This window comes from Stegastes partitus, unplaced genomic scaffold (genome assembly GCF_000690725.1).
Source record: "Stegastes partitus isolate 25-593 unplaced genomic scaffold, Stegastes_partitus-1.0.2 Scaffold1229, whole genome shotgun sequence".
In the NCBI taxonomy this organism is placed as follows: domain Eukaryota; kingdom Metazoa; phylum Chordata; class Actinopteri; family Pomacentridae; genus Stegastes; species Stegastes partitus.
Window position 1 is genome coordinate 330,483 of NW_007578960.1, and position 23,023 is coordinate 353,505.

Sequence of the window (23,023 nt, forward strand, 5' to 3'; positions counted from 1 at the left end):
ATTTAAAATGATCCAGACCACTTTCAACACAGCACAAGTCTAAACTGAACCATCACACTAACAGACAGACAAACACAAGCAGCAGCTCCTTAAGTTGTGATTTAATGAAGGCTTTTTCTCCTTTTCTATGACAGTAAACTGAATATGTTTGGATTGTGGACAAAACAACCATCGTCATCTTGAGCTGTGGCAAACACTGACTGACAATTTTTACTGTTTTCTAACATTTTCTAGCAGAAACAGCTCATGAAAACAATAATTGTCAAATCAGTCAGAAATGAAAGTAATCACCACTTGCAGCCGTAATATGCATTTAGTCTGGTTTCCACAAAGCACTGCAGATGATTGTGTTTTTAAAGAATAGATTTGCAATAGTTGTAGCGTGATGCTCACAATTCATATCTTTTGTTTTTCCATGAAGAACGCAGGCAAAATATTAATGAATTCAAAGGAAACTGTTTAAAAGTTCCCCACAGCAGAGCCCTTTTCAGACATGTGCTCCTTTATGTTAATGTGACAGCAGCTGAACGTGTCAGCTTCACGTCTCAATGACATCATGCTCCCATTTCTTTAAAAGTCGTGACAGTTTAATCAGGTCAGACTAAGCAGCATTTCTGTATCACTTTCAACACAAGCCTGAACAGCATCCATTAACGTGCATGAAACAGTACTTCAGGTTGTGTAAAGTGGTTTAAAAAAGGCTTCGTCTACATTTCAGCACCCATATTTGTCCAAAAACACCAGAGAGAGACTTTATTAAATACTGGGAGCATCAGACAGCAAGAGAGCTGCATGAATTTGCACACATGAACCAACAGCACCAGTAACTTCATCAATTATCTTGTAATTATAAACTTTCCCCAACATGGAGACAGGATTTTTGTATATTGTATTGACTAGGATAATGTTGTTTTTAAATTATCTTAGGCATCTTTTGCGGTGTGTGTGTGTGTGTGTGTGTGTGTTTGTTTTGCATTTTTGTGATTTTGTTTGTTTGTTTGTTTGTTTGTCTTTGTTCCCGGAATGTTCTTATCTATTATGTCCTTTAAGAATATGGCTTTGTGGTAGCATTGTTAAAATAACATAACATTGTTAGAACATTATGCTGTAACATATTTACAGCCTGAGCTTTTTTGTTTGTTTGTTTTGTTTGTTTTGTTCCCAGAATGTTCTTCTTAAATGAATAATAACATTCTCTAAATATTTGGCAATAGCTTTCTTAAAATCTTGGGTGATAACATTGTTAGAACATTATGTTGTAATGTTTCCACTGAGGTTTCTTTCTTGCTTTTTTCCCAAAGCTAAAATAATATTCTCCAAAAATATTTTGTAATAACCAACAAATCTTTGGTGATAACATTGTTAGAACATTATGCTCTAACATGCCTGAAACCTTTTCAGTGCTATTTTTTTTCTTTCAAAGGAGCAGAGCAGCAGGTGTGACTCTGGGTGGCAACACAGACACATGGGCCTCAGCGACACGTTACATAACAGTCAGCAGTCATCATGGAAACAAGTGAGCTCATGTTAAAGTTCACAGGAACGCGCCACATTGTTTTCCATAAGAATGGGACCTCAGGCATGTAGTCAAAATGGATTAAATGTGTTATAAAGGGGCTGCTGATGAATACGAGTCTGCAGGACGTGTTTGCCACTAATGAGTGTATGATTACAGAGTTATAAAAGGAAACAGGCTGCAGTTGTGTGTGGGTGTTTATGGAGAAATAAGAGCGGGCATGGTGGGAGAAGAGTTTGTACTGCCTTGAAGTGAGGTAAGCTTCATTTGATTCACGGGGGGAAACAGTGAACGTTTGCGGATGTTTTAGGTTTGTGCTTGTCGATGCATACTGATGTGTCTTGGTCAGAAAAGATTATTCTAAGAATAGGGTGCAGGAGTGGCTCAGAGTTTTAGATAGCACTCAGAACATACTCCGTACATAGTGAACTGTTAGTAAATGGTCCTTGTGTATTTGTGTGTGTGTGTGTTTGTAGGTGTATTTGTGTGTGTATGCTGGTACAGTATGTCTCTCAGAGATCCTCCGTATGAACCCCCGTCAGTCTCAGAGCTGACCGAGTTCCTGTTGGCCGACAGACGACCGACTGGACACGTCAATCAAGTGTGGCCCAACCTTTACATCGGCAACGAGTCAGTTTCCTCACAACGCAATGCACACACATGCAGCTGTATACGCTCAGAAAAATAATGGCTCCTCAGTGGTTCTTCAGAAGGTTCTCTGATTCTTAAAGGCACCACCATCGCCAGTAGAACCTGTTTATTTAGGGGGTGGTTCCTCAAATTACTAGAGGTTCTTTATTTTTTTTTATTAATCATTAAAAAATCTAAAAACAATGACAAATAGTTTCCCAAGTTCCAACATGGCATCTAGTAGTATGTTCCTCAGTTGGACAAACAATCCAGAACCTAAACATTATGGAAGGGACCCAAAAAAGCTGTAAAATCTTACATTTGGCTTTTTTTTTTTCTGAAAAAAAATCCTACTAAATCAAGTCCTGTTAACAAAATAGAGCCAGATGGGTCAATTATCTTCATAATGCTTAATTTAAGAGCCTGTATTGCTGAAGTTCTTTGGAGCATTTTCCTGTTGCATTACGGATCCATTTTTTAAAATGTTTTTTTGTGGCACCTTTGGAGGTTATTTTAAAGAGCCTCTTACTAAATAGGTCCTTTTGTGTGATTAAAAATAAAACATCACTGAGAAGAACAATGTTTGGTTCAAGTTAGCACCTGTATTGTTCTGAGTGTGCACATCCTTTGCTCGTACTGGAGTGAATGTGTGATTGTGTTTCAGGGTGGCAGCTCGTGACAAGGGAACGCTCCACAGTCTGGGCATAACTCACATCGTTAATGCTGCTCATGGACCGCCCAGCCCCGGCCCTGGACCCTGTTTCTATGTCAACACTGGTCCGCGTTTCTACAGAGACCTGACCGTGGATTATTATGGGGTGGAGGCTGATGATGCAATAGAGTTCATCCTCAGTCCGTTCTTCTATCCAACCGCACGATACATCAGAGCTGCGCTGGCCATGGGAGGCAAGTCAGCAGTTATCTTACAGTGTGTGATTAGACTTACACTCAGGGACCACTTTAAAGGAAAAATAAGACACACAGTGACCCAAGTGAGAGACAAAATGGCAAAAAAATGAGACAAAACAACACGTGAGACACAAAATGAGACAAAGAAGATACAAAACGACAAAAACGAGATACAGAATGACACAAAGGAGAAACAAAACGAGCCATATGAGACACAAAATGACAAACAGAAGACACATGAAAAAAATGAGATAAAAAGCAACAGAAAGGAGACGCAGCTGTCCCAAAGAGACATGAAACAACATAGACACCACACAAAAGAAAAGTAAAACACAAAAAGACACAAATGAGAAACACAGTCACTCAAATGAGATAACGAACAAGAAAAATGACAAAAGACAAATGAGACACGGCATGACAAAAGACAGACACAAAAGTGTTATAAAGAGACATTTACAAAATGTCACAAATGAGACAAAAACAAGAGGCGACAACACAAATGAGACACAAAACAATACAAATAAGACAAAAAAAGACGAAAAAATTGACAAAACAACAAGCAACACACAAAACAAGACAAACAAGATACAAAACAACAAAAAACAAGATACAAAATGACACAAATGTGACACAAAATGGCAAAAAATGAGACAAGACACAAAACGACAAAAACGAGACACAAAATGATACAAAGGAGAAACAAATAAGACGCAATATGACAAAAATGAGGCACAACATAACAAAAACGAGACAAAAAAATAACAGAAAGGAGACACAACTTTCCCAAAGAGACATGAAACAACATAGACACCACACAAAAGAAAAGTAAAGCACAAAAAGACACAAATGAGAAACACAATCACTCAAACGAGGTACAAAAGAACAAGAATGAGAGACAAAAGACAAATGAGACACATCATGCCAAAAGAGAAATGCAAAACAGTAAAAACTGTCTTAAAGAGACATTCACAAAATGTCCCAAATGAGACACCAAAATAAAGACAAGAAGCAAAAATAAAAACACAAAACGATGCAAATGAGACGTAAAATGTCAAAAATGAGACATAAAACAACACAAATGAGACAAAAAAAGACAAAAAAAATTAGACAAAACAACAAGCAACACACAAAACAAGACAAACAAGATACAAAACATTAAACATGAGATACAAAATGAGGCAAATGTGGCACAACACGAGACAAATCACACAACAAATACCGATGACCACAGCTGCCAGTACTTTACTCTAAATATATGGAGATTGCTTTTTTAGAGTACTGAAAAATGTTTCAAATATTCTGCCACTTGTTTATGTGAAGAACAGAAAATCTGAGGCATCTGTCAAAATCATTTAATCCAGTAACTATAAAATAGAAAATAAAATAACTGAACCTAATTGAATTTGGTCACTTCTGATTAAAAAAAAAAAAAAAAAAAAAAAAAAGACAAAATGAACATTATGAACTTAATGAGCAGAGCATCGATGTACTTGATTCTATGATGTTGTATATATATATATCTCATAAGGGCCACTGAGTGTACATGTTTCTGCATATCTGGTGCTGAAGGTGACAGCAAACGTCTCTGTCTCAGGACGGGTGTTTGTTCACTGTCTGATGGGTGTGAGTCGCTCTGCAACCTTAGTGCTGGCCTTCCTCATGATCACCGAGGGCCTGAGGTTGAAGGAAGCCGTGGCTGCCGTCAGACCACACCGAGACATCTGTCCCAACCCGGGATTCCTGCAGCAGCTCCGCAGCCTCGACATGAGCCTGGAGAGGGAGAGGAGGAGACGGCGACAGGCCCAAACACTGTAAACTCACACTCAGACACACACAAAGCCATAAACATCAACACATGCACACATACAGACACACACATCTTTATTGCTGCAGAGGTCAGTTAACCCGGCAGGAGGAAACGCCGTCTCTGACAGAGCTAAGGCAAATTCTCTGGACTAACAGGAAGCCAGTGGCGCCTTTCAGTCAAGTCTGGCCGAACCTCTACATTGGAGATGAGTGAGTGGAAAAATCACATTCAGCACCGTGAAATGATGCCAAAAGATATTGTTATAGATCCGTTTTGATGTGGTGTGTGTGTGTGTGTGTGTGTGTGTGCAGATCTGTGGCACGAGATAAACCCACACTCTCATCTCTGGGTGTTACTCACATACTGAACGCTGCAGCAGGTCGACATCGTATCAACACAGGTCAGCAGTTCTACAGTGATCTTCAAGTGGAATATTACGGTGTCGAAGCTGCAGATCATCCAGAGTTTGATCTCCAGCCTTTCTTCAGCTCCGCTGCACAGTTCATAGACGGAGCTCTGAGGGAAAATGGTCAGTGACATCATGCAACAACAGAACCTAACCCACAGTTAATTGTCAGCTATGAGTGCACTTTTTTTTTTTTAGAGCATTAACTGCACAAAAATAATAACTAAATCACCAATCAAATCAAATACTGATGTGAAAATCAGTTTTTGAAAAAAAGGGCAAAAATTGCCAAAAAGGGTGCCAGAAAAAAAAACAAAAAACCAGTGGAATTCTGAAACATCCAAAAGCTGTACAAAGGGTGAAAATAAAGGCATATTCTATAAAATAATGTTGCTGTTTTTCTAGCTAATTTAAATACAGTGAGATTTTATAGTCTCAAGTTGTATAAGAATGAATTGCTATTTGTAAAAATGCAGATTTTTGATGTATACATTATGTATAGTTTGTCCTGTTTTGTCTTTTTTTAAGACAATATTTAAATGAATACTTTTTTCTGTGTTTTTACTAGATATATTTGTATTTTCACAAAACAGAGACAAATCTGTCAAATAACAATTAGAAAATGATTTAACATTTTTCAGTCATCAATATATGTACATTTTCTTTAAGAAATTTTCTTTTAAAAATAGAATATTTTTACCTGATTTAAATACAGTAAAAAAGTGTAAGTTTACAGTCAAACAGTGAAAAAGTATGGGGTTTTTTTTGTTTTTTTTAAAAAAAAAATGAAACAACAAATAAACCACACACACACAAAGAATTTTTTTTTATGTGGACATTTTCTATGGTTTTGCTCTGCTTTCTTTTGATTTCAGAAAATAAACACCATTTTTTCTGTGATTTTACTCAATATTATCCGTAACAAACCAGGCAACATCTGGAAAATAACAGCAACCTGTCAGAAAGAAATGTTAAAAACCCTTTGTTCCTGTTAAAATACTCTAAACATATTTATAAATATTATGGGATTACAGAAAAGCTTAGCCACAATGTTGAAACGTAATTACTAAGCATATTAATTAATTAGTCTTTTAGCTGCACAGAACAATGTTGATAAAGAGAGAAAACTAAACTGTGAAGTATTAAGCTTCTTCTTCCTTAAAGGCAAAGTCCTCATCTGTAATTGCCTTCTTCGTCAAATAAAGTATATATCTAAATGTATAATAGTAGATAATTAATAGCATTATTATGCTGTGGTCTGTAAACTAAGAGAGACTTACATTTCACAGCATACACATTTGATATATTTCATAAAACTCACAGTGTTTGGTTGATTTAGCTGTGCCAGTTGAACTTATGGCATATTAGTTGGTTGTGTCTCCATCTTGATCACTGACCTCCCTAAATAATAGATATGAATATGTAAAATATATAAACAAAGAGTTATGGACAGCCTGAACTGAAAAATACATCAAAGTTTCAAACAATATTTTTGAAGTGATATTAAATATTCTAATCAAAGCATGTTTCAGGGAAGGTGTTTGTTCACTGTGCCATGGGTGTCAGCCGCTCTGGAGCTCTGGTTTTGGCGTATCTGATGATCTGCCACGGCCTGCCTTTAGTGGAGTCCATCATCGCTGTGCGCCTGAACCGAGACATTGGACCAAACTCTGGATTTCTGGAGCAGCTCAGACATCTGGATCTGAGTCTCAGTCCACAGAGCAGACGGATCACAAAGCAGGACGGCTCTGACTCGTCCTGATATGCCATTTCTCCTGTTGGGCATTTGTTTTAGTTCAATCCACATTTTCTCTCATAATTAAAATGCAAAAAAAAAACCCTGAAATGTGAGTCATTTGTTACAAGAAATGCTTGGTATATTCTCATTTCTCCAATCACAGTTATAAGAGTTGAATGGTTCAGATTTTATGTCTCCAGAAATAACTGACAGATCGTCACACCTGTCCACACATTACTGACATTCTCATGATGACAACGATGCAACCTGCCACTCTCGCTAAACTTCTTTTGTTTTCTGAGAACTCGTTCATCACGATTAGGTGTCTTTCGTTACCATATAGAGGAAAGTCATTACTGTGATATGAGTGGGCTCAGATCACATTAAGAAAGCTATGAGAAAGCATCTGTGTGTGTCACGTTGTAGAGGTCAGGTGTTGGAGGCCAGCTGCCTAAAAATATCATCTTAAACACAGAGCCTGAGAGAGCAGTTACCATTCCAGATCTGTATTTCAGTCTTCAGGCTTCCCGCAGAGGGAGGGCTCTGTTGATACTCACACATGCGCACACAAACACACACACACAGTTCACACATGTCCACTGAGGAAAGCTGAACTTTGGATTTCTGCTTAGATTTGGAAAACGTAAGTAATTGCTTTCTATTATATGACATGTATTTTTTTTTATGTCATTAAGCAGCTTAAACAAGTAGATGATTTCAGTTTAATTCAATTTAATTTCAGTAATATGGTGTCAGTTGACAACACAAGTCATCTCAGGGCACACACAGTAAGGTCAAGATCTTACAATGTTATATTTTAAAGAGAAACCGGACAAACCCAAAGATCTGACACCTTCCAGCTTCGGTTCTCTACACAGTTTTACTCACAAACTAATTTCAAAAAGATGCGCATGAAGTCTTTGGTAGAGAGTAAGATTGCAGAGAGCCTAAATATGGTTGCAAATGAGTATAATAGTTATCAATTCTAATTTAATTGTGGTTTATGGATATCAGCTTTATTAATTTCTTGTAGATTGTCAGATGAATTGATACATTTTATAACAGATTTCATGAAAAATAAATACAGATTTTAAAAAAAACAGCTGTATTCTGTTTTATCAACTGCTTCCTCATCCTTCATTTATTTTCCATGTTTCTATCTATCATACTTTGAGTAACATTTCTCTTTGTGACACAACAAACAGTAACTCTCACTGTCTGTCTCTTGAACATGCATGTGGCTACAAAAAAAGTGACATCTGTTCGTCGTGGACTGCTATAGTTAAGCTCAACAGCTGATAAGTGAAGCTGTGCTGCAACCCTCGCCCCACTAAAAAAAAAAAAATCCCCACGTGGTGCATAAATGAATGAATGAATGGAAATGTTCACGGTGTTTGAAACCAGTTAATCACAATCTATTCCCATTTCAAACACATGTTCCCAAATCAGTTGTAAATTTATTCCCACAATAAAAATGCATTTTCACACTAATTTACAAGTGTCATTGGTATACATCAAATATGCATTGTTCTATTTAATTATGTGTAAATCTCCACATAAATAATGCAACGTAAATGAATGTATATATACAGGAATGTATGAATGCCTCTTGGAATCAGACAAGAGGCAACAAAATGTGTTATTACCACTTGTATAAAAGCTAACTATATCCTCAATACGTCTGCTACAGGTACAATAGGTGATATACTGTGTACAGGGTTGTGATTTTTCATTATTTATCTGCTGATTATTTTCTTGATTGGTTATTTGATCTATAACATGTCAGAAAATGGCTCATCATAGCTCCTGAGAGTTTATTTTTACTAAAAATGTTCTGTTTTGTCTAACTGACAATCCACAATCCAAAGAGAAAACAGCACATTTATAGAAATTGTTGCCTTTTTGTTGATCAGTTAATCAATAAATTGACCCATCAGGGCTGTAAAACTGCATGTCACAACATCCCTGGTGTACAGGTGTAAATATTACATCTCCACACAGCTTGGCAGCAGACAACAATGTGCGAATGTTCATTTGGTTCTTGATTAAGTTCAAGGATGTGTGTGTTTCTTGGACAGTGGAGGTGAGACATGTCCTCCTGTGCGGTGAAGTCCAGAAGCAGGAACCCGTACGCAGCAGTGCAGGTGGACCCAGATAGTGACTATATCACACCAGGAACATTAGACCTGGAGCAGATGTTCTGGAGTGGCAGCGCAGTTCAGTATACACATGTCAATGAGGTCTGGCCCAGCATCTACATCGGGGACGAGTGAGTGCATGAACCTACATGATGCTGAGCTCTTTAGCACAATTTAGACTACAACTTAGTCTGATGTGTCAAAGTTCAGTGTGACTCCTTGATATTCAGAGTGTGTGTGTTGCAGGAAAACAGCTCTGGAGTGTGCAGGCCTGAGGGATCTGGGTGTCACACATGTCCTGAATGCAGCAGAGGGAAAATTTAACAACGTGCTGACTGGAGCTGATTACTACAGTGACACAGACATCCAGTACTTTGGTGTAGAAGCTGATGATAAACCCACGTTCAACATCTCCCAGTACTTCTGTTCTGCAGCCCAGTTCATCCATGAGGCCCTCGTTCAACCACAGAGTGAGTCCTGGGGGGCAGTGAGGGGCAGCATGTATTTGTTTTTGTGCTACTTGAAGCTTCTAATGGATCCATCTATGTCTACTTTTTCCAGACAAGGTGCTGGTGCACTGCGTAATGGGTCGGAGCAGGTCAGCAACCCTGGTGTTGGCATACCTGATGATGAAACACAGCTTAACTGTAGTAGATGCTATTGAGCATGTGCGACAGCGCCGTTGTATTCTGCCTAATCACGGCTTCCTGAAACAGCTCAGAGCCTTGGACATTGCATTGCAAGAGGAAAGACTGCAACAAAAGAGAGAAACGCAAGAAAACAGTACACAACAGATAACATGTCTCTAATATAATGATGTGCATATTGGACTGTTCATGTTTCTTTAATCATGGTATCATTAAACTGTTTTGTTTTTCCACAACTGTCTCATGTCGATCTTTTGAAATAGGCCACAGAATTAACAGAAAGGATCTGGCTCAGTCAGGTATTCTGTTTTAGCGAGTATACGTGGCACAGCTTAGCATGAGATGATCACATCTAGCCTGGATGCTGCATCTTGTGAGGAGCAAAACTGTAATTCTGATTCAGGGAGGGGACAAAATGTGATATTTATTAAACTTTTGTCATCACTCAGGGATACTTGCCAGTTTCTGCTTGTTCTTCTTCCACAATCTGACATTTGAAAACCAACTATTTGTCTCAGAGCACTCATGATTCAACATCTTAAGATTTCACCAGTAACTTGTGTTTCCATCTGCAAAGTGCACATCTGAACACTAATGGTATATTAAGAGAATTGTGCTATCCTGTTTTTTTTATTGTCCAAATCTTTTTTTCTATCAGAGATGTGAAGCAAATACAGTAGATCTCTCACAAAGGTAGCTTTAAGTCTAATTTATAGAACTTGCTAGTGATTTTAAAGACAAAATAAAAATACTCAAACAAATAAATGATTTGAACAAAACGATTTTTTTTATTTGTCAGTTTCAGTCATCACACTCGACTGCAGAGATGGGTAACTTGAGCGTTACTGAGATCAGGAATAAAAGGTCACATAAGGCTTTTTGGTGCATCTGAAGGTATAAAGAAACAGTCTGTTAAATGGAGGGACGCTGTACAACATATTAGTACTACCAGACACACAGGTTTCAAAACACCGCTTGCAGCATTAGGAAAACTGCACATGCTTCTTGCATTTTCATGAATACTTTAGATTTTGTCTGTATGTAGGCTTGTTTTGTTCAAGTATTCCATGTAACACAGACCACAACACAACAGAATCTCATGCAAGTACAGATGCTTTGAAACGTTTGGCCCCATATCACAGTTAGCTAATGTTTATGATTTCTTTTGGATCTTTCATTTGTAGCAGTTGTCAAGTTTTAAAATATGAAAATTTGACTGGATTAAAATGCATACTTCCATTTCATTCGTAACTGATCCAACAAAGCTGACAGTCTTGTAGTTAGGTTGAATATTCAAATGAAAAACAAACAATAGAGAAAGGGTATGTTTTTATATCCACTGTATTCCTCTGACAGAGAACTTCCACATATAGTGATCTCTTTTCAACATGCTTCACGTGCATTTTAGAAATGTAATGTGTCAGTTTACGCCGCCACTAACCACCAGCTGCCCATCACTGATCGAGCTTTCAAGTTTCCATGCGCAGAAAAATTGGTTTACATAACATATGTACACCTCTGCTCATCACGTTCAATTTTGTAATATTTAAAGAGGAAGGAAGAAAGAAAGAAAGGCACTCGTTACTTTATGCAGCTTCTCACAAACAGCCTGGACAGAACAAGATAAGTTATGAACATCAAGTAAAGCTGACATTTAACATTTCTCACAGGACTCAATGAGCAGAGGCTTTGACACATTTAAAATGTGTGCACCTAAAAACCATTTGGTTTTACAACTGGCCCGTTAAATGAAATCTAAACAATACTAAAAGTCATAAAACAAATCACTACTACACATTTCAGTGCCGTATCCAAAGCATCCCTTGACAGCAGTGTTTTATTCTTCAGTCCTCTGAGTGTAATGTGTCCTCCTACCGGAATAGGCTGATGTGCTTACATTGTACTCGTGAGATGTTGAGACAAGTGCTTGCAGTAAAGTCTGATGCTGGAAGTGTCAGAGCCAAAGTACATTTAGAAACAATCCCAAAACTACTGTCCATGATAACAGGATTTAACATTTGAATCCCTTGTGTGAAGCACAATTATTACATTTCCCTGTATTACCACGATGCCTTTATGGTAATTTAAATAAAGAGAAAACTCCCTTAGTGCTTGGCTGCACAATCCTCTAGTGGCCCCAAGTGGAGAACATGGAGATGGACACAACTCAGCAGGCACCCAACACTCAATTAGTAAGAAATTATTTTAAAAAAATAACACGGACGGGTGGCTGATTTTGAAAAAAAAAAGAAAAATTGCATGTATTTGGCTGTATTTGTAGAAAATTGTGAAAATCATGGGTCAGAGTTACGAAGGCAGGGTGAGTATGAGGTTTCAGGAAGAAGAAAAGATCTTCAGGAATCCTCAATTGAAGTCGGGTTTTTCTGGGAAGGTGCAACCTACTCGTCTGATGATGACATTGGCACTGTAGTGTGCTGCCTTCACGCACATATCCAGAGATTTCTCCTGGACAAGCTCAGACAGGAAACCTGCATCACAAAGGGAATTTTTTTAACAGGAGATTCACAGAACAAAAAACACAAGAAAGATGCAAAGTAACCGAGAAAAGCGTCAAATGAAAACATGGGAAAATCTTACCTCCTACAAAGGCGTCACCTGCACCGTTTGTGTCAACAAGGTCCTTGGGGTCGATCTTCATTACAGGGAAAGTCTCAACCTTGTCATCTGAATAAGCACAAAAACAATATAAGTATACCTCTACAAGAGGAGAAAAAGACAAAGAGAAATGAGAGTGACATGAGGGAAGGGAAGAAAGCAAATCTTACTGAGAGCCATAACAGTGTCATCCTTCCCTTGGGTCAAAACTACAATCCTCTGTCTCTTCTTGTTGACTTTGGGTAAAGCCTGGGCTTTCTTGGCAATTTCCTTCACGTCCTTGGTCTGCAGACAAAACACACACCGACACAGTCAGTTGATGGTGCACGAAATGAATGAAAAATGCAGCACAAGCCATGTGCAAATTCTAAACAAGACTGTCACCACACGTACCTTAAAGTCTTGCTCTTTAGCAAAAGCAGCTGCTTCCTGAGAAAACAAACACATTCATGACTTACTCAAAGATATGCAAATCATCATGTGGTTGACACAAAAGTCTGCACAAGCATGTGTGGAGAATGTACAGTGAAAGCATGGCTTACTGTCTCATTGCCGAACAGCACGTCAACGTAGGGCATAACCTGCATGAGGTTGTCCTTGAAGAACTGGCAGATGAACGGCGCGGAGAGGTTCATGCAGAACAGCTTGTTATTTTCAGAAGCGTGCTTTGCCACTTTCAGGATGGACTCCAAAGAGACAGTCAGGAAGAAACCCTGGAAGGAAGGAATGACACCGGGTCAAGACTAATCTGCTTTTTATATCTGATGGCTCTATTGAATCATGTACAGTAATGTGCCGAGCAGGAAATGCACCAGTACGTCTCCAAACACCCACGCAGATCCTGTGGTAGCCAGTACGAAGGCAATGATCTGATATATGAGGAGTAAATGGCACAATTTACCATGTAGTGACTAATACTCACAGCAATATAGTAGACTTTAGCTTTTTCCACCAGCTTCCAGTTTTCTTCCAGGTCTAGATGCTTATCCTTCTTATAGCAGTTAGCAGCAGCTAGGTTAGCAACCAGAGACCTGAGAGGAAGAAACAAGAACAGAGAGTTAGTGACTGTTAAAGTTCCCATATGGTTTCCATTTTCAGCAACTTAATAAAAGTCTCACATGCCTCCAGAACGTGACTTTCACATTTTCTGCTCAAAACATTGCAAAGATGACTCATTTCACAATGACTGTGTAACCCTGGTTTTAACCAGGAAGAAGACTCTCTGCATTAGTGATTGAAAGCGCAAAGAAAAACAGTTCACCACAGCAGCCAACACAGGATTTTTTTAATCACTTAACTTTCTGGAATGAAAGTCCACATAGCGATTATTTTTCATGGAAATATTGCCAAATTCACAAGTCAGTCAATGCAGTTACAAAATAAGTATTTTGACCTGTCCAGAGCAGCAAGTAACTGTTGGTTAACACAGGCTTAATGGGCTGCGTCTCAGTCTCCATTTGAAAACTTGTTTTGTTGTCTGACAGCTAAAGACTATGTAAACGAGAACAGCTGTATTGGGAATTTGGCTGTATTAAAATGCATTTCTATGTGTGCAAAGAGACTGGGACAGATGTAGACAGATGTACAAACCCACTGAGTTCAGATTGTATTGAAAACACAGCCGCCCAGTGTTTATTGGTTTCAAATCAGTCTTAAAGTTTCAACTATCTGAATGCTCCTTAGCTTTACAGCGCCCACAGAGCTCTGACCAGTGGGCATACGATCAAAGCTAGTGGTAATGTAACACTAAGATTAAGGCAGTGAGGGAGCACGAGTACGCAAAGTTTGATGATTGCTGGTATGTAGCATTTCAGGAAAATTCTTAGGTGCTTGTAAAGCCAGGAGGCTGACTAGTTACGGGGAGGCTAAAGGAACGTCAATTTCTAACAACCACAAAACACAATAGAAATGGATTTCCATCATTTGGGACCTTCAAGATTATAATGAGCCAACACATTTTTATTATTTTATTTACTCACCTGTTATCTCCGGTGATGCAAGCTGCACACGACCCTGTGGGCTCTTCGTCCTGCTCGTAGTAGTTGGCGTCGATGTGAGCCTCTTCAGCCTTCTGCTTCAGGATCTCTCCAAACTTGTCTTTGCCAATGCAGCCGAAGAACGTTCCCACATTATGGGGTTCTTGGATCATCCACTGCAAACGATGGCAACGGTTCACATCAACAGAAGCCGATCGACTCTACATGCAGAAACCAACAATCACAGTAATATTAGTGAGTTTGTGCGTGCGTGACTGACCTGAGCGATCTTTATGGAGTTCTGTGTGGCTCCTCCGGCGTGGTACTCGACTTTGAACTTCTTCACCAGCTCCTCAAATCTACTCACAGAGATGAATAATTCACATAATTCACATCACCAAAAGAAGAGTCAGTGTCATACAAAACACTTTGTCCAATTCTGCAAAACTGAGACCTATGATATCATTCTGTGGGGTGCTGGTTTCAAACCTCAGCACACACAAACTATTAATTATGGCTGAGTACATGATCATATGGTGGAGTAATTACCAAATTGTCAGTTTGGCACTGAAGGCTTAGCACGAGAGGAATACTCCTGACTTTTTGGGAAACACACATATTGTCTTTCTTGCAGAGAAAGAAGCAGTCCTGCTCTGTCTAAATTAAATAAAAGATATACAATATATTAGTCAATGGTTGTTTTAAAACTCTGGACAAAGCTAGCGGTTTACCTTTGTTTCCAAAACTTCATGCAAAGCTGTCTAACCGTCTCCTGGCTGCAGCTTCATAATTAATAAACAAACATGAGAGATGTACATGTCTTCTCATCAAACTCTTAACAAGAAAGCAAATTTCCCAAAATGTTTAACTGTCTGTTTGAGCCGTATTTACTTTTTGTTAGATCAGACACTAGAACACACACATCATTAACTGACTATAAGCGACTCTAACATTTACAGCTGTTCAGCAGCAGCATTAATCATGTGGGTGTTGTATTGGTTTTGCATGACATTGCACACCGCCTGCGTTTACTGTGTCCACCCATGTGGCGTGTTTGGTGATTGATGATTGAAGGCCATTAAATGAATATAGTATCAGACTACACTCTCTGCAGAAGGCAGCCACACATTTTCTCCAGGTAAAGTATACAATACATGCATGACTGTCCATACAAGCTGGACCACTAAGGTTATATAACACATTGAAGTCACGCTTTGAGGTTCTGCTTTAAGCTGATGCATCTCGAAGTTACAATGCCATCTAAATATAGCTGCTGCATGAACCTACACAGCAATATGTGTTTGTGTGGTTAAGGGAGTGTTGGAGAAGCTGAAACAGGCTCGCTGCTGCTAAAGGTCCTGAGACTGAGCCAGAGGTTGCAGAGGGGGAGTCATTTGGGGTGATGGGAAGAAAAATGGAGGAGGATGAATATCTATTGTAGAAATTATCTCGTTCTTACACTCCATTGTGTCCTCTAAGTATTTTCACCAGGGGAAATCTCAAGCATATTAGTATTCCCTGAATGAGGACTAAAACAAGAAACGCCTGAGAGGCTTAAATACCAGCAAGATTGGCACGTTAAACATGTGGAGACTCACACCTTCATACCAGTGATTCCACTGTTAAGTCATCCACTGATCACCTCTAAAGTTGGAAAGAATGAGTACAAATCTTTCCAGTCATAAACGCTTATTATATATAGGAGATGTCTTTAGTGGTCACTTAACATCCATCTTTATACTGTAAATATCTGGGTGTTGAATTTCCCTTCTGGGATAAATAAAGTATTTTTCATTTCATTCATTCATATGGCAAATGACCTCAAAAACATATTGCATAAAGTGTGAATGTGCATTTGTCTTGACAAGCGCTATTGCACCTGTATAAAGCAGATATTACAAAAGAATAACCTGTTGTTACTGTAAAGAGACAGAATGTATCAGTATAAACACACATGCTCCCATATGACTTTCTTATCTCCTGCTGTTAAATGTTTGCTTTCTGGCTCTTGTCTCAAAGGGACTGGGAGGTGAAGTGTCCTGCTTTGCTATTGGATGAGACCATCTCACTGCTGCTCTGTCATTGGTCGTCTATAAAGGAACAGAGGTCAGTAGTGGTGACTCCTAGCATGCGCCTGTTTTGACTGGCCTGCTCCAGAACAGTGAGGCACAAACTTGGTATAAATTCAGACGCATTTATTTTCTCTCCTCCCCACAGAACATTGTCAGAACATTTAAATAAACCCATATGTAAGAGCTTTATTACCACGCTGTGATCTACAGCAAATGTTGCAATACAAAAAGGTACGTACAGGGCTTTGTGCTTGTCCTCAGCCAGGATCTGATCGTTGGGCTTCAGACTGTACCTGCAAATAATTAGAGAAAAATCAGACATTAGTTTCCTCGAGTCATCAGAGAAAAATTCCACCAATTGACCTATTTTCAAACACACACAAAAAGAAACTAAATTCTGTGTATTCAAAGACACAGTCATGGTGCTGCCAAATGTGTTGCTTGCTCCTATGGAAAAAGTGATAAATGAAAATATACAGCCAATAAATCAGCTTTGCTTCTATCAACAACCATTTTAACATTCCTGGTCCGAATCAATTTGTCGGCCAGTAATGCTAAACTGAGAGGAGCTTCCTCGAAAGAAAGACCAAGTAAGGTTGGGGATTAAAGTGTGGTTTTAGTCCTACTTTACCATACGTGAGACTGAATTAGAGCTGTGGTTGGCTGGTTTAGCTCTAATCCAGGAGTTTACGCAAGGGGTTTTTGAGTGGACACTGAGCTGGAACCCAAACAAGCCCTTTGCCCTGTTTGTCCTGGTCAACTCAGTGTGACAGCGCTCGGACAGACTGGACCGACCACGGCTGCTCTGTGAAGATTTCTGCTGACGGCTCCGAGTATTTCAGAAAAACTAACTAAACAAATGCTAAATGTGTAAGTAATTAAAATCTCGGGGTTTCTGAAGCATAGGGATGGAACACTCCTTTTACAGGAGATCTATAGTCTTCGACGAAAAAAGAAGACAAATTTTTGAGTCATGTGGTGAAACTGGAGCACCGTTAACTGCATTTAAGGCTGGGCTGAAGTGATTTAAACACATCAATAAATAATGACCAACAATGACGACGCGATAACAAAACAGGGAGAGGCACTGTTTGTGGTCACTCAGCCAGAACAATCTCATTTCGGGATACATTAGAAATATATCTGCTGGACACAGAGCTCTGGGGAGGCTGATTATTAGGTTTTTTTTTATCCTGAGCTCTGTTCTTGTTTGTCAGCGTTATCAAATCACATCAAGGGATCTCATTTTCTGTTGGTCTGTGACTTCTCTTCACTGCATTTCACTTGATCTGGCTGTGACTGTGCTTTATGGAGATTTTACAGCACAAACAACATGGATTCTGAATGATTATTTTTGCTTACTGAGCCTATGTTTGTTGATATTCAGTGTGTGTATTAATATTTTGAAAATAAAACTGTTTTTTTTAGGAGTCACCAGTGTGTTTTTACAAGTATGCAACATTTTATTATACCTCATTACCACACAACAAAACAGGAAGTGAAGAAAACACCACTTTATTCCATTACTTCAGTCCTTGAACTTACTTGTCCAAGATGTCTTTGTCCACTACAGCAATGATGTCCAGGAGGGGATTTCCCATGCCAAAGAGTGAATTCGGGCTGAAACAATAAGAAGGAACAAAAACACACCTCTTCAATAACTTGGTTGTAACGTGACAGCACTGACCAGAGACATTTTTATATGAATCCGTTGGTAAGAAGAGGCATGTCTTAGAGAGTCAGTGCCGTCTTATCTTGCTTGTCTTTACTTTACAAAGCTGTTCTTAATAATTCCTAAAACAAAGATGGTTTCATACTCTTTTAAACAGTCAGGCAGCCTTTGCTTCAGCACATTGCAGAAAGACAAATTTCACATCTTAAACATTAACGTTTGCTCAGTCCACTGAACGTTTTTATCCCGCTGTTGAGCATTCATTTGCGAAACCCCAGATTTTTGTTTCCACGTGACTTCAATCACATGACTTAAAACCTTCAATTCACACAGAAAGAAAAGCAGAAACAGAACATATCAGACACTTGGTCTGGGAACATGTATGACTCAACAACAGACATTACAAAAGAAGAAGAACGTGGTTGGTGGCAAGGCTCTGAGCACCCATGTATGTAACCGTGTTGCGCCAGGCAACATCAGGGCAGCAGTACGCAGCATGCACGCATGTGTCTGAGCTTATGCAGTCAGTTCTTTCCTCGGGGCAAACAGATGAATGTGGAGCTTGAAAATCAGAGCAAATCATAGTCTTGTGATGCCAGGATAGCTGCAGTTCAACAACTGGGGCTCGACAAAATGAAACAGTGACCAAAAGACACCTTCCATTTCTGCAACTGATTACAGCCAGCAAGTTAATCTGCAATCTTTCTTCATCCATTACCAAATACTGACTTTAATGTGCGCTATACATGAAGAGAACGTAGTGGCATGTCAGTAATACGTGTCCTCACATCTGTGTCTCAGTGTTGTTTTCACTCCTGCCTGTTCATCCTTGATGTTAACACAATCTTGTCTTGGGAAAACCCCAGATGGAGCGAGTCTTTGAACGCAGCCCCCTGACAGATGCCACCTCCACAGGAACATGTGCTACCATATTTCTAATGAAGCCTTTCTTTCAAGGCTCCCCTGGGGTCAAGATTAAAAGCAGCAAGACGAATTAACGTGGAAGAACGGCTTTTGAAGCGACAAAGCGGAGAGGAGATGCAGGCAGTCACTTGTGCTACACGGATGGGTTTTCCACTCTGGAAATAAACAAATCCATCTAAACAGCCGATGCCACACCCTTACTATCATCTCACACAGCATATACATGTGCCAATGTGCAGTCAGATGATTACAGATCCTGTGCAGCCAATTACACCACACCAGAACCCATTCTTGCCTTTCCATCCATATGTCAGCGTGCTCTTACCTTGCAGCAGACATGTTGCTCCTCTGTGTGTGTGTGGCAGACAGATACTGACAGACCTGTTGAGCAGCCTAAAACCAGCTCAGGAAAAGCTAAGCATTCAAAAAAACTTCACAATTTCAGCTCAGCGTGCGGGCAGATCGATTTTCCCCTGCAACCACCGCTCCTCCTACTCCGGACTGACTGATTGGAGGCATCTGAAGGAGGAAGGGCCACAGCAGTCCGACTCTGAGTGTCGATTGGCTCGTGGTGCTCCACTCTAGCCACGGTTCACTCATTCGTTTGAAGCTAAATTACAGCGTGAGAAGCGTGCTGATGACAGGGGGGCTGTAGAGATACCACGTTGTGATAACAGCAAGCTGCAAGCTCAGGTGCAGAAAGGAAGCTGATGTTTGATTTCTTCATAGGAAAGGAAAAAAAAATAAAAAAAATGGCATCAAAACATTACATAGTGTCGGCCACGTGACTGTTTTGCAATGCATTGTTTTGGGAGCTGGCGCTGCATGTCACAGCTTTCCCTGCAACCCAAGCAGTCCTTGGCACTGAATGGACAGAGCGCACGGACCAGCTGCAGCTTTTACGCATGCACGGCGGGCAGCATGTGGACACGTTGAACTTTAGACTAGATATTAGCTTCCTGGACGTAATACTTGCAAGAGCTACCTGTCTTCATTGGACAGCAGCATTTACACACCGCTGCTGACCTCTAGAGCTAACGTTAGCATCGTATCTGTACATCAAGATAACTGGATCAAAGGACTTTGCACCGGTCCACCTCTTCTCCCCTACAATGCAGCTTTAACCGCAGACCCAAAACGCAAAAGACCCCCAGATTTTCACCACTTCATGCATGCATCTGATGTGCTCCGGTTAACATTGTAAATACTACATTTTGTCTTGCGCACACGTTTTAACTCAGAGGAAGGTAGCGGTCTGCTCATCGCGCCGAATCATTATTACTGTTTTGATTATTGTTTCAGCTTTCGGTCACCTGAGTTTGGCAGGAGCCTTTTTGGTCGGAGACTCTGTCTTCTTCTCCTCCTCCTCCTTCTCCTTCTTCTCCTCTGAAAGTTTGAGTTTCTTTGCTTTAGGTTCTTCTGACGCCATGGCTGACTGGGCAAAGCACGTTGCAATCACCTTATAAGAACGCGGTCGTGCTATGAAGGAGGGAAAGTGTTTCCCTGAGCACAGACTCGCAGGCGCAGCAGCTTCCTCCAAGAGGGGTTGAGCATCTCCGGCCAAGACTTTCTTCTTCTTCTTCTTCTGCTTTTAACTCAATCAGTCTCATGGTGCATCATTGCCACCTACCGGACTGGATAAGAAAGAAAGAAAGAACAGCACTATGTATTTAAACAGCCTAACATGTTACACCTTCACATTCAATATGAAGAGTTGATTTGCAAAAACAGATAACTTCATATTCACAAACCTTCAGAAAACCCCCTTTCCCATCGTTTACCTGAGACAATATCAATCAAATTGACTGTCTGTGCCCCTACATTTAATGTCTCACCTTCTTTCTTTTACCATTATATGATATGAGAGAGATGAGTGACTTTGTGGAGAAATGTTTCCATGTCTAACCTGTCAGCTGTTAGCCTAAATGTAGCTAGTTAGCATGCTACTAAATGGAGTAACATGCTAACTGTTATAACCATTGGCCCATTCTATGCTATGGGTAAGGGCCAGTTCATGCTTTCCACGTCCGTGTGCACAGGCCAACAAGCAGACAGTGGACTCACACTTGACTCTGTTGATACTACAACATGGCAATCTGGGCAGACAGTTGCATTGTCTCTCATGTCTAACATAGAAAAACACATGGGGCAATTTTTCCAGGATATATGGGCTACCTACAGATTGAGCTGCCATGTCAGTGCGTATACACAGTGAGCAGACATAGCAAAGGATTTCTAGAGAATTTAGATTATAAAGCATGGATGATCGAGAATCCCCTCGTACGCTCCCTCCTCATACCAAACATTGGTTTTAAATACTGTTTTCCCGGCACATGCGCAGTCAGTGCTCTTGTAGGGCAAACAGTGCTCTTACAAATTTTGGGTTGGACAAACCCTTGAGGATGTAAACGTGGAATGTACGAATTGGTCTTAAGTGAGACAACAGCATGTGTAGGTAAAAATACAAACTAACAGCTCCCCACATCATTTTCATTTCTCTTTGCATCTACTTTGCTTAGTGAGTGGCAGAAAGGAGCAAAAAGCAGGAGGACAAGGAGCCAGCCAGTGGAAAAGTCCACAGCCTCATTTGCCCACATGCTCACATGGGCTGATACCAATAAAAACTGTAAATCAATTTCTAATCTAATAATTTATTAATATTGCATAATGTCATGAACAATAGCCTGACTGTACATTGAGGAAGTATGCTTCAGACTAACAAGTTGATTCTGAGAAAAGCAGTGTATGCCAAGGTTCAACTTTGCACAACAGAGTTGGCAAAATCTCAACTGCATACACATATATGAGCTGTAATTCTCTTGCTCATCTTGAAATTTAACTCTAAAACATCATAGCAATACTTGTTTTACATCCTCTGGATTGTTAGCCTATCTATAAATGTTTGTGCATATTGTCAATTTCTCTCGTGTAATGCGATGTTTCTTTACAAAGATGCACCAGTCCAAAACGTCCCATTAAAGTTATGCTGGAAACAGTCTTCTTGTAAAGAAAACTGCACAAAAAGTTGCACTAATCAATTTTTAAAAAAAAACAAAAACAAAAAAAAGTGTATTTTTGTGTGTGTAATGTTCAAGAAGGGCTATGTAGAATTCAAATTAGTTCATGATACTATTCACAACTGAAAGTAATGGGTAAAATAAATGCATACTGAGTAAGTACTAATAAAATATGTATGAATATAAAATAAGCGATAGCATTTTTTAAAGATGTGAGATGCTTAAAATAGCCTGATTTCCCTGGTTGTAGGGGTGTTGTGATATACCGATGCTGACATGTTGAAATATTTTGATATCATGTTATGTGAGAAAAAAAACCCATTATAACACTATCAATAACCCAGTGCCAGGAACTAACTGGTTGCCACTCTTGTGTATGAGCTACATACACAACAGTTACAGTTACAGGCTGTTGTACAGCTGGATTTTCAGTGTAATTCATTTCCCTAAAAAAAAAAAAAGATGAGAAAATCCACAAATGAATAATGTTAAACACAATCAGGCTTTTAGCATTTAAAAAAATAAAAAAAAATCTATAGATGTCACATTAATTTCCTTAATTCTTTTGACAGTAATAGCTTCATCGTGTTGTAAAAAAATTAATAAAGTGATAACTCTTTGTGGAAGTGGGCGCAAATCTTTTACTATAAGGAGATTTTAGAAATCTACATTTCAGCTCACTGTTCAGGTCTGTGACTTTTGGTTCAATCATATGACTCCGATCTGCATCATTTTGAGCCAGAGCAACGTCAAAGTCAAATATATGAAGCACTTTTAAAAACGAAAGTTGAAGTGCTGTACATTTAAGATAGCAAACCAAAAAATAAATCTAAATAAAAAGGCAGTAAAATAATAAAGGATAATGGATATAACACAATAAGGAATGAAGTCAGGGTGTCAAGCTCTACTTAAATCAAATGCCAAAGAAAAGAGGTGAGTTCCACATTTTTTCCAG

General features: G+C 39.4%; 2 protein-coding genes across 3 annotated transcripts; one reads left to right on the forward strand and one right to left on the reverse strand.

Annotated features, from left to right (window-relative positions):
- Positions 1-1,700: 1,700 nt before the first annotated feature.
- On the forward strand, positions 1,701-10,241 carry LOC103369021 (uncharacterized). Its single transcript, XM_008297605.1, has 10 exons — positions 1,701-1,772; positions 1,993-2,146; positions 2,811-3,052; positions 4,650-4,866; positions 4,949-5,071; positions 5,174-5,391; positions 6,801-7,013; positions 9,095-9,275; positions 9,391-9,614; positions 9,706-10,241. Exons 2-10 carry the CDS (start codon positions 2,022-2,024, stop codon positions 9,951-9,953), a joined length of 1,791 nt encoding a protein of 596 aa, XP_008295827.1. The 5' UTR covers positions 1,701-1,772; positions 1,993-2,021; the 3' UTR covers positions 9,954-10,241.
- Positions 10,242-10,556: 315 nt separating this feature from the next.
- adka (adenosine kinase a) lies at positions 10,557-20,559 on the reverse strand. Of its 2 annotated transcripts, none has more exons than XM_008297581.1 (11): positions 20,365-20,559; positions 18,001-18,075; positions 16,695-16,748; positions 14,664-14,742; positions 14,387-14,559; positions 13,330-13,438; positions 12,950-13,120; positions 12,801-12,836; positions 12,578-12,692; positions 12,390-12,476; positions 10,557-12,280 (listed from the first exon to the last, which is right to left on the reverse strand). In XM_008297581.1, exons 1-11 carry the CDS (start codon positions 20,478-20,480, stop codon positions 12,156-12,158), a joined length of 1,140 nt encoding a protein of 379 aa, XP_008295803.1. In that variant the 5' UTR covers positions 20,481-20,559; the 3' UTR covers positions 10,557-12,155. The 2 variants fall into 2 exon arrangements, with proteins under 2 accessions (XP_008295803.1, XP_008295804.1); XM_008297582.1 differs by lacking the exon at positions 20,365-20,559 and adding an exon at positions 19,377-19,471.
- Between the last annotated feature and the right edge of the window lie 2,464 nt (positions 20,560-23,023).

Coding starts and splice junctions, on each gene's coding strand:
- adka (XM_008297581.1), bottom strand. CDS start 20,480: ATGGCGTCAGAAGAACCTAAAGCAAAGAAACTCAAACTTTCAGAGGAG. Junction 13,121..13,329: donor CTAAAGTCTACTATATTGCT/GTGAGTATTAGT, acceptor CCTTCCTTCCAG/GGTTTCTTCCTGACTGTCTC. Junction 12,693..12,800: donor CTAAAGAGCAAGACTTTAAG/GTACGTGTGGTG, acceptor TTTTGTCTGCAG/ACCAAGGACGTGAAGGAAAT.
- LOC103369021 (XM_008297605.1), top strand. CDS start 2,022: ATGTCTCTCAGAGATCCTCCGTATGAACCCCCGTCAGTCTCAGAGCTG. Junction 5,072..5,173: donor AACCTCTACATTGGAGATGA/GTGAGTGGAAAA, acceptor GTGTGTGTGCAG/ATCTGTGGCACGAGATAAAC. Junction 9,615..9,705: donor GGCCCTCGTTCAACCACAGA/GTGAGTCCTGGG, acceptor TACTTTTTCCAG/ACAAGGTGCTGGTGCACTGC.